At 31.3% G+C, this 15,997-nt stretch overlaps 2 protein-coding genes across 2 annotated transcripts; one reads left to right on the top strand and one right to left on the bottom strand.

Moving 5' to 3' along the window:
• The first annotated feature begins 1,455 nt into the window (after positions 1-1,455).
• On the top strand, positions 1,456-2,800 carry LOC125813403 (heavy metal-associated isoprenylated plant protein 20-like). Its single transcript, XM_049492906.1, has 3 exons — positions 1,456-1,600; positions 1,706-1,781; positions 2,189-2,800. Exons 1-3 carry the CDS (start codon positions 1,526-1,528, stop codon positions 2,479-2,481), a joined length of 444 nt encoding a protein of 147 aa, XP_049348863.1. The 5' UTR covers positions 1,456-1,525; the 3' UTR covers positions 2,482-2,800.
• Positions 2,801-4,264: 1,464 nt separating this feature from the next.
• LOC125813406 (uncharacterized WD repeat-containing protein C17D11.16-like) lies at positions 4,265-14,872 on the bottom strand. Its single transcript, XM_049492909.1, has 18 exons — positions 14,696-14,872; positions 14,531-14,610; positions 10,138-10,276; positions 8,846-9,045; positions 8,554-8,630; positions 8,380-8,475; positions 8,144-8,267; positions 8,003-8,061; positions 7,805-7,870; positions 6,658-6,728; positions 6,465-6,561; positions 6,186-6,260; positions 5,973-6,071; positions 5,288-5,431; positions 5,159-5,188; positions 5,000-5,062; positions 4,797-4,874; positions 4,265-4,655 (listed from the first exon to the last, which is right to left on the bottom strand). The coding sequence occupies exons 3-18, from the start codon at positions 10,254-10,256 to the stop codon at positions 4,572-4,574; spliced, it is 1,482 nt and encodes a 493-aa protein (XP_049348866.1). The 5' UTR covers positions 10,257-10,276; positions 14,531-14,610; positions 14,696-14,872; the 3' UTR covers positions 4,265-4,571.
• Positions 14,873-15,997: the final 1,125 nt, after the last annotated feature.

Below are 15,997 nucleotides of genomic sequence, written 5' to 3'. Positions count from 1 at the left end.
CTACACTTCATTTGGGTATAGTCCACAAAATTTGCATCATGCATCTAATTCATCTAAAGCTAATATTTTTATTAACGTAGATCAGTATAATAATTAATAGATTTGAACACATAAATTTATAGTACGAACGATTCAATGTTAAGAACCTTAAAAGGTTGAACTTGTGAAATTTTAATGGAAATATAACTATGTATGTTTATATATTTTCTTAATAAGGGCTCTAGCTAGCTGGTTATTGATTGTACGAATCTTTTGAACTATAGTTTATAATTAATAATATATAAAATCAACAATCCCAATCACCATTAGTGAACAAAAACTATACAAATTAGAAGTGACTTAACATAGAAGAAAATAAAACTTGGCACTTTGGTATGAAAAGGCATGTCCTTGTCTAGCAGCAAATTTCTCTTGGCATACAACATGATATGTTTTTAGTTGATTTCTTGTACAAGTTAGATTTTTTTAGTTTGATTGATTGATCCAAAAAAAATAAAAAAAATATGACTTAACGGTCAATGAAGTAAGTGATTAAAATTCAAGTTTCAATAAAAATAAAATAATTTAGGTGATTTCTTTTATTTATCTGAAAATTTTGATACATAGAGCTATGGACATTACACATATCCTATAGAATATTTAAGGTATACGCAAATTGTCTTGAGAAATTATATGTTTATTTAATTTATGCATAGTATTTAGAGCTCATTGTCCCGACTAATAAAATTTTATATGCTCAAACTTGAATAAACTAAATACGTTAAGAATGAAGGGATCTTATTTATTTCACATCAGATAAAAGAAAATCATTGCTACATAATTTGTTTACAAAGTATACAACTATGATATACCGAGTAGCCTAAACGCGTTGGTTCTTGACAGAGAGGATAGTAATCATCACATACATGAATTTTAAAACTTTCAATATATTTTCGTGATATTCAAGTCAGTTTACGTACATCTAAATTTAACGTATGAAATATATATGTGTTATCTTTTATGATTAATGAGGTTACTCTGTCCATCAGTACTAAAACAAGTAAAAAGAAGTTACATAGTAATTTTTGTTTCTAACTGCAATCTCATGATTTTCAACTTATATCTTGACCATTAAGTCATATTCTTGAATTAAAAAGAAAAAAAGTACTATAATTAACAAATTAAAATATTTCTAATCAATTTTTTGTTATTTACTCTCGAAATTCAAATAACACCAACAACGTTTTGTTATAATTGAATAATTGGGGTTTCCAATCATTACCCCCAATTTGCCTAGTTGTCCAAGTTAACTTTGATATTTATTTTTTTGTGATTATGCTATGATTAACCGACATAAGTCATTTTCTTGAGTTTAAATATTAAAATAATTTCTTCAAATACAGCTTGTTCACAACTCTTCAAGTGTTTTTTCACAAATTTAGTACTATAAATACTGGCATATTATATCAAGCTTCTTATAAATTCTTCAACAATAATTAATTAACCTATACTTCCTTATAATAATATTTTTGTAAGAAAAAATAAAATGGGTATTATTGATCATATATCAGATATGTTTGAGGTTACAAGTATTAGGAAGAGCAAACGTAAACCAATGCAGGTAATTTAATTTGCATGCTACATATAATAATTTTTGTTTTTATTTATTTTAATTTCTTTTAATTATTTTTTGAACTAATTTATTTTTCTATAAATTTTATTTCAGACAGTTGAAATTAAGGTGAAAATGGATTGTGATGGATGTGAAAGGAAGGTTACTAATGCAGTTTCATCTATTAAAGGTTCATTTTTCACTAATCTTGGCTTTTACATATATTTTTTTCTTATTTTTATTGTAGAATATAGTCACAAACAATGATAAAATCATAAATTTCGTTAAAACCGTTCAATTACATGTACTTATTCTACAATCGCAAAATGACATCTCACTCCCAACCACAATCATACTTGATTCTACAACGTCAGTCAGTTCAGATCTCCACTTATTTCACTCAAATTTCATTCTGGTCATGGATAAATTTATTAATTTACAACTACATCAATATATTTAATTTAATATTGAAATAGGTACCAAGACTTGTATATACATATATGTATTTTCCATATTACTAATCTCATTTTATAGACAATAATCATTTATACATAACTTGATTTTGATCATTTTTATTGTTGAATTATTTGTGTTTAGGTGTGAAATCAGTGGATGTAAGTAGAAAGCAAAGCAAAGTAACAGTAAGTGGTTATATTGAACCAAAAAAGGTGTTAAAAAGGGTGCAAAATACAGGAAAAAAGGCAGAATTTTGGCCATATGTTGAATATAATTTGGTGTCATATCCATATGCAATAGGTGCATATGACAAAAAGGCACCCTCTGGCTATGTAAGGGATGTTCCACAAGCTTTTCAAACACCAAATACCCCTACTCAAAGGCTCACATCGATGTTTAGTGATGAAAATCCTAATGCTTGTCAAATCATGTGACCATATATATATTATAGCATGCACCAACATGGGTTGTGGTGCCATGACGGAATTGTTCCATCCTTATTCAAAAGTTTCGGATTTAAGTGCGTGATTCGGATTTAGTCAGAACTTCAATGCGGACTCCAGACTTCAGGTGGGAAAATATATATATATATATATATATATATATATATATATATATGCACTAGAATTTGTATTTTGAAATATAGTGGGAGTACTAAAATTTTGGTCTTAGGCTAGTTATAAAGCAAAAAAGTTTGTGCTAGTTAGATGTTTGTTGTGTCTCACAAATTTTTTCCTTAGATAGAACTTTAAAGCCTCCTATATATTGTGAATTGCTCTTTTCTCGTGGATGTAGGTCGGCTTACCGAATCATGTTAAATATATGTGTCTGTTGTTACATGCCAATGAATTTACCAATATAATTTAATCAAATTTAACTGTCAAACAAAACAAGTTGTTAGTTGTCGGAGAAACAAACTTTATAAAAAAAGATCGATTTCACAAAAATATATACGAAGTTTATAATAATCAAATTGTTCATCTTTTTCTGCAAATAATTTTGTAATTTATTCCTCTACTATGAGTCAATGAAGGTTAATATTGTCATTTGTCATTATCATTAATCAATAATTTATGTTCTATCACATGTAACAACATTTTCATGTGATGACTAATGTCAGGGACCGATTCAGCTTTATGTTAACGAATTTGTCTAAAATCATAATTTTAATTCACTAAAATTGTAATATGAATTTATAATTTAAAGGGTGAATTCATAAAATTTATAGATTACTTTTAGACTAGAATTACGTTTTTCATTCGATGTTTGAATATTCATTTTTGGATATCATGTCGGATTTGCACCATGTAAAGTTCATTAAAAGAAATGTTTCAAGACTCTAATAATTCAAATTCATGTTACGTAAAATTTATTATAAAAAAATGTTTTATATCAGGAAAAAAAAAAACGAAAATTTATATCATCTCACCTCTATCATTACTGATTAGTAGTGTCATTCACAAACTTTGAAGTTTTCGCCCTAACCTAGATTAGGGGATTGTTAGATCGTAGCTTGGAACGTTGAGATCCTTTCTTTTATCATTTTACCCTTCACCTTTTATTAATCTTCTATTTTCTATGGGGTGGAAGAAATAGAAATAGCTTTTATATCATAAGATAACAAATATATTGCAATTATATTTATTCATGTATCTAAGTAGCAACAATATTTCTCCTACTATACATAATAAAGATTTGAATAAATGTCTAAGAAATATGTTAGAAATATATCCACTTGAGAAATTGAAAGTATCATTTTAAGAAATTCATCCTATAATACATGAATTTGAATTTAGTCAATTATTAATCATGTCATACATTCAAGTTCTTGAGAATGAAAATTTTTATTAAACGTATCATTCCTAGAAATTAGTTCTGCAATATATAAATTTGAATTCAGTTAAATTTCAATATAAATATTACACACCAAATATGAATTAATAAAAATATATATTTATGATTGTGGAGGAAATCAATTATATTAAGAGGAATAGACAAAAACAAAACAAGTGAAGAATATTGGAAGCTAATGAACTAAATCAAATGAGTATAAAAATACTTATGTAATTAACAATATGTAATGCATTTCCTCATATTTGGCTCTAAAAGGAACCATGTAAAAATGGAACCAGATTGTCCTACTTTCATATTTTACCCTGGACTTTGATAAATAAAAAAATCAACCAACATCTTAAATGTATTTTCTTTTTCTAGATAATGATGGTGTTCGAACAGCTAGCTAGACGTCAACTAATACATCATCGGAAATCTAATACCTTCAACCAACACAAGTACAAGATAACTCTACCCTCCATTACGATACGTTCAATGAACTCGTGTTGGTTATGTCCAAGAAAAAATACACACAGCTATCTTGATTCCACCAAACTCTTCACTTTCCTCTTTCACTTGGTCCAGGCAATGTGCAGCAACAGCAAAATTTTCCATGTTCACATGTAAATAATGGGGGGCAATATTTTCACTTTTAGAACTCAGAACCAATATCTCCATAAATACATTTGCATTATAATTTGGGCGACTGCTTTTTCTGTGCAACGTATTTCCCATATTTCTTCAACACGGCATCTTCAGACGAAATATCCCATAGCTGGAAACGATAAGCAAAGACAACGTTCTCAGCTCAAAAGCACAGAAACTTCAATTGTTGATTAATTGGCAGAGATTGCTTATTAGAACCAATAGCTCTTTATGTTGTGTTACCAAAAGTTTCAAAAGGAACAGAACACACCTGCAACTTTCCTTTAGAGCCACCAATAGCAAGAAAAAAAGGGCAATCATCTGAGAAGGATACAGTGAAGACGGCTCCCTGATAATAATATAAAACAAAAGAGTCTAAGCAACAATCTAAAACCTTTTTCATAACAGGTTTGAGGAAATATAAGCATCAAACTTGAATTTTTTAGAACCACAAAACATTTGAAAATCACATACAGCTTTCGGATTCCTAGATGCGATACAAGAAGGTTGATTGTTGGTCAAATCCCATAATTTAACCTGCAGCACATTTATCAAATTAATAACCAAAATAGCTCTCATCCTACGGAATATATCAAAACTAGGTAATAAGCAGCAGAGACAGATAGAGCGTACCATCTTGTCCGTGGAGCCAGTTGCAAGAAGCTGCCCAACAATGCACGAGCAAAGTGAGGAAGACAAATGTTGAAAAGGAAACATTAAATAAGGGTAAAGCCCAAAAAAAAAAAAAAAAGTCCCTCTTACATTTGGGACTAGAGGATTGAAGCACAACGAGGACGCTGCTTTATCATGAGCATGGATGGTGAAACTTGGCTTTGTCTCAGAAGTCGAAGCAGAACTAGCAGCACGGATATCAAAACTAGTAACGGTACCGTTCTCCAAGCTGACCTGAAAGTTTTAAGGAACTCTGATTTGGTTAGCAATTTCTTAGTATCTAATATACAACAAGAATGAGATTCCTGACCTGACTTTAAAATGAATTTATTCATCCTTCCCAAAAAACGCTTAGATGCCATACAGTTATAAGGTACAGAAATTTAGTGATTGAGCCAAGGGGAAACATAATTATGCGGCGTTTTGAATTTATCCAGTGTTTATTTTTATTTAAGTCCATAGAGACTTGGAGGCGGATAAATACTTCCAATTTTCTGTATTAAATAAATAATATATGTCAAAAAGTTCAACAAGCAAAAAATATAAAACTAATATGCACGAGGGAAAAGTAAACTAGTTGTCAAACTTAATTTCAATAACATTCCACCCCCAATCCCATCCTCAGTTCTCATACTAATGCTAAGAATCGTTAACAATCTCTCCACTAATGATTCCCATATCAGAATCAGAAGAATTATATTATCCTGTAGCATACCAAAGCAAATAAAGCCTCAACACAGATTGTATTAATAACAAACATGATGCAAGCACTGACCACAAATGAATGCTCCGAATGCGGATCCCAAGCCAAGCTTTCAACATCAGCACCAACTGAAAACTTAAATCCACTGTGAGAGGGTTTCCTCCCATCCTTCTGCAAGACATGTTGAAACATTAATTAGCATCTTAAAGTAAGAAACTAATCCACAGTCCTAACTTTCAAGAATAAAGGGGGGCAAAAAAGGAAAAAGGAGAAGTGTTCTATCACCAAGCAAACTGTATGATCGAATGACCCGCTCAGAAGAATCTGTGGAGCAAATGGATTCCATGCAACTGCTTGAACCTGTCAAACATAGCAAGACAATGAATCTACTTCGTTCAATAATTTGTAAGCAAGTTAGTCTAATGTTCTATACGTAATTCAACTTTCGTCAGTAATATTCCAAACTCTAGCAAAGATGAGATATTTTAACTTTATCTAGGTTACTGGGGTTCTGATACAACACGCTGAGATGTTTATAGAACTGCTAAATTTTCTAAATTCTACCTTGTCAGTATGGTCATTCATAGTGAGATTACAGGCTTCGGTAGTCACATCCCAAACCTTGACGGTATGATCAGCACTAGCACTAGCAAGTATATTCCTGCATAGAATGTTGAATAAGACGATCTAAAGTTTGACTAAGCCTCGAAGAGATGCACTGACAAACATCAAACACTCATCAATCAAATTACCATACCTATATTCCTTGTTCCAAGAAAGACCAAGTACTGCATCCTTGTGGCTATCCTTTTTGTATTTGATAGATTTCTGCAAGAAAATTTGCAAAGTAGGTAAATGGAGCATAAAAGTAAGTTTTCTCAGACAATTATCATATACTCAGTAAAGACCACCATGCAAATGATAAAAACTGGCAAATCGTTCGCCTTCTCTCATGTTCTTAAAGAGTAAGGTCCTGATTTTATTTTCATTTTTTTTTTGGGGGGGGGGAGATTTTTCAGCAATTGATATTTGGTGTGCATTAAATAATTCTCACTTGCCTGTTTCCATGACGGACTAACAAAATAGTGGTTTAGAGTAAGTTTCTCTTCAAACCAAATAATATGACAATTTAATTCCAAATGCAGAAACTACTATAAGTCTCTCTTCCTACCTCGTGTCTATCTGTCACTCAAAAAGAGCATTGCCAATGCCCACAAGGACAGATGGGGGAGGTTCACATAAAAGCTGGTGCTTTAACCAAAAGAAGGTACTGAGATTATGAACAATGATAGTCACAATATGCCTGCCATGTACGGTATGTTGCAGTAAATAGGGTAGCGGCATGGAGAGTAAGTTAAACAAGAACATGCCAGTTGACCAGAAGTCCAAACCCGTTAAGGTAGCTACTTGACTTGTTGGTACAAACCTAAAGCTCCTTGTAGGGTACCACCTCAGGTTGCTCAAATGGCCATAAATTAGAGTCTGTAAGATAACTAATGTAAATAGTTCCTACTCCAGAATATCAAGCAACAAAGTACAAACCTATTATTGAAGATCTGGCATGTCGCACATGTATGAAGTAAGAGGGACAATCGGCACTAGAGGAGACATAAACCTGAGCACACTGACCATCTTCGATTGCAAAATGCCATAGCCTACTATTGTTTCATTTTTTTTAGTTGATTCTATAAGTTTGCAGTAGCCTACTACTTTATTCCAAATAGAAGTCTCCGGAAACTAGTTCACAATGACATGGAGAATGACCAATGAAAATCTTGACGTATTTCCTACCTTTAGGCTTTAACATCTAGAATAAATTTCAGCTGCACAAGCTGACCTAGCATACAAGAGCATTCCAATCGAAATTGGAGCAAAGAATAGAAAGGTCAAATTGCTTAAATTACCTTTTTTCCCTTTCTCTTTATATCAGCGATGCCACCTAAAATAACAGATGGTTGCACCTCATCTATCTACAGAGAAAAGAGGACAGTGAGATATGATCAGTAGTGACTCAGGAATTCATAAACATCAGTGTAGAGTCACTTTTTTTTTTATAAAAGTTAAAGTTAACATCAGTGTAGAGTCAATGTAGAGTCACTTACTATGTCAATGTCCCAAATTTCAATTGCTGGTTCCATTGAACCCACAGCTATGAAGTTACCTATCAACGTATAATTCATTTATTAACATGAGTAAATGAAAAGTTGCTTTCAAAGGTGACATATGTTCAAGCAGAACCATACCTCTCTCCCCGCCTTTAATAGGGCAATCAAGCCATGCTGTGCAGAGAGGAAATGCAGGTATAATAAGAGCATGGTGAACATACATGTTTGTTTCAGCATCTGATAGATCTTCCAAAATCATTATCTGTTGGCACAGATCAGAGCCACAAATCAAAGGGCAGTCAAAATGAAACTACCTGGACCATACAGATGGAAGTATTATCAAGTCGTTGAGTCGTGAAGTAAGTTCTACTTGCCTCGAGATGACTAACATCATCCTCATTGCTTGCACAAACTATAACAAAATCATCAGGTCTTATTATCATGTCATCATCTTCTTCAGAGTCATTGTCCTGAAAGAATAATTTTCTGAGTTAGTAATACTTGAACGGATAAAACATGATGAAACAACAAATTGATCATAGTACAACCTTATCCTTGAGATATGGGTCCATGTCATTACTTGCGTAGTACAAGTCTTTGAGTCCTGAACCAAAAAGCTCAATTCCTGACAATGTCAAACATCATGCAAAAAGAGAGAAAAGTTAGGAATAGTTTTCCAAATAAAAATTGATATAAACTAGGCTTGGGAAAAATCAATATGAAAAATATTTATCTTATCAAAAAGAGTTGAATATAAAAAATACTGCCAGTACATAAGATATTAAAAAAAAAAACTATGTTCAACCCAAATCAACATATGAGTCAATGCACTAAATTTACCCTCCTCCTCTTCATCATAGTTGTCCATGTCCAGTTCCTTTAAACCATCTATTATGTCATCGGTTCCTGCAGAAGAAACTTGCGTAGCCTTTCCAAGTGCATCAGCAGCAGCTAATGCAATAGCAACTTCATCATCCTCATTTTCCTCAGATTCATCAACATTCATATCTTCTTCGGCCTCCTCATCATCACTCTCTTCACTGGAAGGGGAGTAAAGAAACAGACTTTCAAGAGTAGGGCAAAGTAAAGATTACACAGAACGTAAGTATCAAGTTTAATTCCAAGAAATATAGGTTTTTAATCAGTCAATGTTAATTACATTTACACCTCGTTTGGATGGTTGCTACCCATTGTATTGTATTGTAATGTTAGTTTAATACAATATTTGTTCTGATTGTTACTTAAATTTTATTAAATTGTATCATTAAATCTATCGTTAGGTAACGACGAAAAGTACCATTACGTGTAATGACCGATTTGGTGTGATCAAGTAGTTAGCTTAATTTTTTCTTCTCATTATATCACTACTTATTATTTAATAACCTGATTTTATCCTCTTCCCTACTATATGTTGTTTTATTACTGTCTGTTATTTCCGTTATTTCTACTACTTCTTTTTCTAGACTGTTTGTATCTTGAATCGAAGGTCTACCGTTCTTTTTCTAGACTGTTTGTATCTTGAATCGAAGGTCTACCGGAAACAATCATTCTACCTTTGAGCTAAAGGTCACACCTGCGTACAATCTACCCTCCCCATACCCCCACTTTGCGGAATTACACAGAATATGTTGTAGTTGTTCGCTCTATCTTGTATCCTACTTTTCTTGTAGGTTCATCTTCCAAATCATTGATGTGTGACGTTATGTAGGTAAGAACAATAGAATCTATCCAAACATTGTATTCATTTAAGCAATACAACACAACACATTATAAAACAATACATAACAACTATCCAAACAGAGTGTTACCCACAGCAAAAAGCTTTTCTCTGTGAATTCTATGATATGAGAAAAGCATCAGTGTTGCCGAATCAAATAACATGCAATACACCACCTGAACGGTTAATTCATTCTGATAATGCTCACTCAAACTCACTGAAACAGGTTGATATTTAGCCTAGCCGTTTCAGCAGAACTGATTTAATTGGTACTAACAATTATGCATTATTCGGAAACACCCTCTCTACCTTCACGAGGTAATGATAAGTTCTGCCTACATTCTAGGCTCCTCAACTTGGGTTCTCACCACTTTCAGATATTGGGGAAAAACATTATGAAAAAATTAACACGTACCGTTTATCAAAAAGACCACTCTTCAAAATCTGTTCAATTTCCTCCTTTGAAGGTGGATCAGCCTCAGCTGGTACAGACTTTGCAACCCCTTTGGGAACCCATGAAATAGCTGCTATCATTCTTAAACTGCTTTATTAACCTACAACCACCAACAAAAACACCAGTATGAGAAGAAATCAAATCAACAATAGAGACAAGGATGATTAAACAAATTCACAAAGTAATTAGCAAAACTCAAACTTATCGCTAGAAGATTATTCAGCCAATAAGAGTTTGCGTTAATTAGAGATTCAGAAAGAAAAAATTGTGAAGAGTTTGATGTTGCAGAGAAATATGGCGCCTAGGGTTTTAGCAGGAACTTAAGGAAGAAGGTGATGCATTTATTAGCCACTCTTTGGACCCTGTTTAAGATATAGCCATTAATTTATAATAATTTGTATATTTAGCCACTTCATAAATAACTTTAATTTTAACCTATCATTTTTATTTTGACGTTTATATCAGTATTAACGGCACAAGGAGTTGTTGTACTAGGGGCAAATGTGGGGTACAAAAAATTAAAATACTCCAAAAAGAGATGGCCCTCCACAAATTGTGTAGCTACGATAATACTGAATCTGATCATATAATAAAATTAATAATACACATTTTAAATAATATAAAGTTGTAAATAATTTTATCCTGTTTATATGGCAATGATAGTGGAAAAAGAATAAGTAATAAACAAGAAAAAATCTCAACAATTTGGAGAAAGATAATTTTTAAGAGGAGAAAACGATTAAACTTTCAGAAAAAGCTCATTTGACTCATCTTTGTCATTGTTGTTAAAGAAAAGGCTCATTCATGCCACTTTTTTTAACTCCGATTTTGCAAAACTATTTTTACATCCCAAACAATGTGACACTTTTCGATTGAAGTTTTTGGATCAAATGTACTCTTTTTGCTTCTTCTTCCGTAAGAACAATAAAAACACATAAACAACTCCCAAATTTTCAAGATCTTTAATTCTTCACACTGTTAGGTACTTTTAATTATTTTTCAGTAGTTGTGACATTTGTTTCACCCAAAAGAATAAAAATTGTAAAGAAAAGCTTTAAACTGATATACTGCCCATCTCAAATTATCTATCGTGATTCATATTTTAATAATGTAAATATTTTAATGAAAAATAATATTTTAAGACTTAATGAGGATAAAATTATAATTATATTTTAATATTTTTTTGAGATGTACATTATATCAGTTTAAGAAACACGATAAATAATTTGAGACAAAGAAAACAATGTTGTAAAGTTTTTAAATCAACCTATTACTAGCTGTTTAATAGGTCTGACGAAAAGGAAATTAATAACCTTTATTGTTAATTTGACTAAATCCAAGGAATCGAGTTTAATATATAGTATATTATATACTTCTTGCAGTTTATATTAAAGTTGATGTACTACCCATAGCCAGTATCTTATTATTTAAATGTTGCACTAATTTTTTTATAATAATAATTATAACAAAATCTTATAATATCCCCCAATATACTGTTTCTGTAAATAGTTTGAGATTCTTTATTTTAGATAGATAGATAAGACTTTGAGAATTAGTTGTAATACTTTATTTTTACTGCCAACTTGCTGCTCATTTTGCCGCCCTTTGGTTGAGACGCGAATAGATATCTCGCTATTTTTAACAAGATTTATGTTTATTATAATAAAACTTTTCACTAAATCTTGTTAAAAGAAATGACTGGACATCTCCTCCACACTAATATCCAAAAAAATAAAATTTCTTAATTTCTTAATAAATAGGGATACTATTCGCATTTTCTTTTAACATTATTAAGATAATATCAAATTATTGGTAAAGATAAGTCATAAATAAAAACTTGTTTATGATATTAGACATTAACTTTCTAGAAAAAGAATTTAGACACATTTTCTTTACATTGTTATTCAGTGAAAGAATCTAGACAATGTCTTAGTCAATGAAGACATTTCTTTTACACTAATCTTCAAAAATAAATTTAGTTAATTACTTGACAACAAAGTCTCTTTCTTTTAAGATACTATTTAATTTTCCTCTGATAATATATAGATAAAATTATCTCAATAAATCATAAATAAAAACTTATTTATTATATTGAACACAATAACTTCTAGAAAAAGAATTTAGACACATTCTTTTCACGTTGATATTCAATAAAAGAATCTGGACAATATCTTAGTCAATCTTCACACCAGAAGTCAAGAACACTGAAATAAATTTTTTTCTAACATTATTTAGATAATAACATCAGATTATTTTTATAAAGACTAGTGAGAAAAAATAATAATTAAATCATAACATAATAATATCAACTTAATTTAATTAATCTAATAAAATTCAATTTTTAACTCCAAGTAAAAGGTAAAAATATCTTTGTGGTCCTCATAAGGGATATTTTGGGAAATTCACACATTCCATTGACCATGCCACGTCATTTTCTAATCAAATACCTCCACGTCACCATCTTCAATTTATCCTAACCGTTCATTTATAACCTAACGGTTGTAAATCCATTATTCCAGATGCTTCCAAATTTTTAAACCATAGTTAGTTAACTAACCAATTCCCGCAAAACGTGTCTCCACTGGTGGAGAATAAACCATAGTTGAGTAAAGGGTAAAAGTGGATTAATTCATGCCATTAGTCAAGAAATGTTATTAGAGCATTACAAGGTTATTCATCTCATGAATGACCAAAACAACCAACTAAACCACATTATTTATTTTAACTTATTTAAACAACTTTTTAACTTTAACTAGTTTAGTTTTGACTTAATTCCAACACTAAATCCGCCAACTAAACCATATTATTTATTTGAACTTATTTAAACAACTTAACAACTTTATAACTTTAACTAGTTTAGTTTTGACTTAATTCCAACAACTAAATCCACCAACTAAACAACTCAAAACTAAATTTAAAGTCAAGTGTCAAAACTAGATGGACACAAAGATCTTGCAAGAAAATCAATCTTGTCATCAATAAGATCAACTAGTGTTGGTACTTATGCTTAAGAAACACATTATTCCTAAATTAAAGCTTAATATCAACACTAGATGGACACAAATCGATCTTGCAAGAAAATAAATTTTGTCATCAATAGGATCAACTAGTGTTGGTACTTATGCTTAAGAAACACATTATTCCTAAATTAAAGCTTAGTATCAACACTAGATGGACACAAATCGATCTTGCAAGAAAATCAATTTTGTCATCAATAGGATCAACTAGTGTTGGTACTTATACTTAACGAATATATTATTTCTAAATTTAAAGTTAAGTGTCAACACTAGATGGACACAAATCGATCTTGCAGGAAAATCAATTTTATCATCAATAGGATCAACTATTGTTGATACTTATGCTTAACAAACACATTATTTCTAAATTTAAAGTTAAGTGTCAACACTAGATGGACACAAATCGATCTTGCAGGAAAATCAATTTTGTCATCAATAGGATCAACTACTGTTGGTACTTATGCTTAACAAACACATTATTACTAAATTAAAGCTTAATATCAACACTAGATGGACACAAATCGATTTTGAAAGAAAATCAATTTTGTCATCAATAGGATCAACTATTGTTGGTACTTATGCTTAAGAAACACATTATTCCTAAATTAAAGTTTAGTATCAACACTAGATGGACACATATCGATCTTGCAAGAAAATCAATTTGTCATCAATAGGATCAACTAGTGCTGGTACTTATACTTAACAAATATATTATTTCTAAATTAAAGAAACGTGTCAACACTAGATGGACACAAATCGATCTTGAAAGAAAATCAATTTTGTCATCAACTAGTGTTGGTACTTATGCTAAACAAACACTCGATGGACAAACAAATTATCACAAAATTAAAGCTAAGTATCAATACTAGATGGACACAAACACATTATAAAATTTAGAAATACCAAACCTTATCTCCTACTTTGATGAAAGAAGCTTGTATCAACTTTTTTAGATGTTGAGCTTCCTCAGTTGCCTAGTCCGCAAAATCAACCCTTTCAACCCTAGAAAAAGATTCAATAAATCCCAAATTGGTCAAGGCCAGCAAAATCCATCATTTCACTCAAACACAAATTGGAAGAGAGAAACTCAAGAAAACAAATGCTAGTCTATTTGTTCCTTAAGCTATTTCTTTTTTTTTCATTTTTGCTTCACAAGCAGTGCATACAAACATTAAACAGTAAACAATTTTCATCTAGCACACCCGATGATACCCACCCAATAATTGATTGAACTTGGTAATAGTTGATGGATAAATGAGATTCTAATTATAGAAGCATCAGGCTATAAGAGTAAAGCAATATTCTCATGGGACATGATATCCTATTTTAATACAAACCTTTACGGCAATATCAGGAGCTGAACCTCCCTGATTGCACGGCCTCAGCAAGAGCAATACCTCCCTCACCAATATTGCAACTGCAGGAGAAATCATCTTTAGGAAAAATGAGACAGTTTGAACTCATGAAACATCAGAGGTATAAAGAAAAAAAAAAAGGCATACCTTGGAGTTAAGCCCAAACCACCAGATGTATACTCCCTCTGTTGCCGGCCACCTATTGCAGCTGCCAGCCACGCGCTGCTGCTGCCGCCGGTCTGCGCTGTTGCTGTTGCTGTTGAACGAGGTGGAGCGACCTGCAGCGTCGGTCGGGGATGGGTGGCTCGACCTGCAACGCCGGTCGGGGATGGGTGGGGCGTGACCGCCGGTCGGGGGTGGGTCGGGGTTGAGAGGAGTGAGAGAGGTTAGGAGAGAAAAAGATGACTTAGGGTTTTAGGGTTTTGAGCTTATCATTTTTTTTAAAAGAAGTGTTAATTTACCGATCACGGAATGTCGATATTTTTAAAAATAATTATTTATATTTAAAAATATTTAATAAATATCGATATCGTAAAGTTGATATTATTTAAATAAAATAATAATTTAAATATATCGACCTCTTAAGGTTGGTATTTATTAATTTATTTTAATATAAACTCACCTCTTGAGGTCGATTTTATTAATTAAAATTATATATATACATATATGTAGACACATAATTTTTGACCGAACCTAAAATTTTACACCATTTTTCTAGAGTTTAAATATTTTTAAAATCTAAATTAAATATTTTTGAATTTTATCTTATTTTATTAATTTTATTTTAAAAGATATGAAAACTACAAAAATAAAGTCACACTTTAAGGTACATTTTGTTTTAAATTTATTCAAAGTTTTTAATAATAAATTAGTGATTTTAATTTTTATAGTTTTTGATCTAGCTATTTAATTTTTCCTAGTTAATATTATTATTATATTCTTATTTATTAACAAAAAAAAAAAAAATTAAAAATAACTTACCCATTACCCTTACCCCCACTAACCTACCCCCATACACTCCCACTCCCTCACATTCTCCTCAACTAAAAAAAATCAGCAACCAAATACACAATACATACTACAATACCCACACATATCTATACAGACACTACACAATCTTTCCTACATACCAAAAAATGTACATAAAACAAAAAGGAGAGAAAAAGCAGAAAAACAGAAGAAGAAAATTTAGCAACATACTTACCATCCCACACATACAGCATACATATTCCTCTTCATATTACATTTTTTTTTCTTTCGATTCAAAAATAAAGATTGAATTCGAGGTTTATTTTTCGCGATTTCAAGTGCGTGGCTCCTGATTGTTAGTCCTTTCTTCTCGTGAACTAATTTTCACAATAGGTAGCACTTATTTATATTCTATTTTTGTATGACGTTATGCCATGATTGTGCAAGAATTGATTTCAATATATTAAAGTTGTTCAGATT

This window comes from Solanum verrucosum, unplaced genomic scaffold, assembly GCF_900185275.1.
Source record: "Solanum verrucosum unplaced genomic scaffold, falcon-dt-bn FXZP01000203.1, whole genome shotgun sequence".
Lineage (NCBI taxonomy): Eukaryota > Viridiplantae > Streptophyta > Magnoliopsida > Solanales > Solanaceae > Solanum > Solanum verrucosum.
The sequence above is the reverse complement of the archived record's forward strand: the minus strand, read 5'-3'. Positions and strand labels throughout refer to the sequence as shown.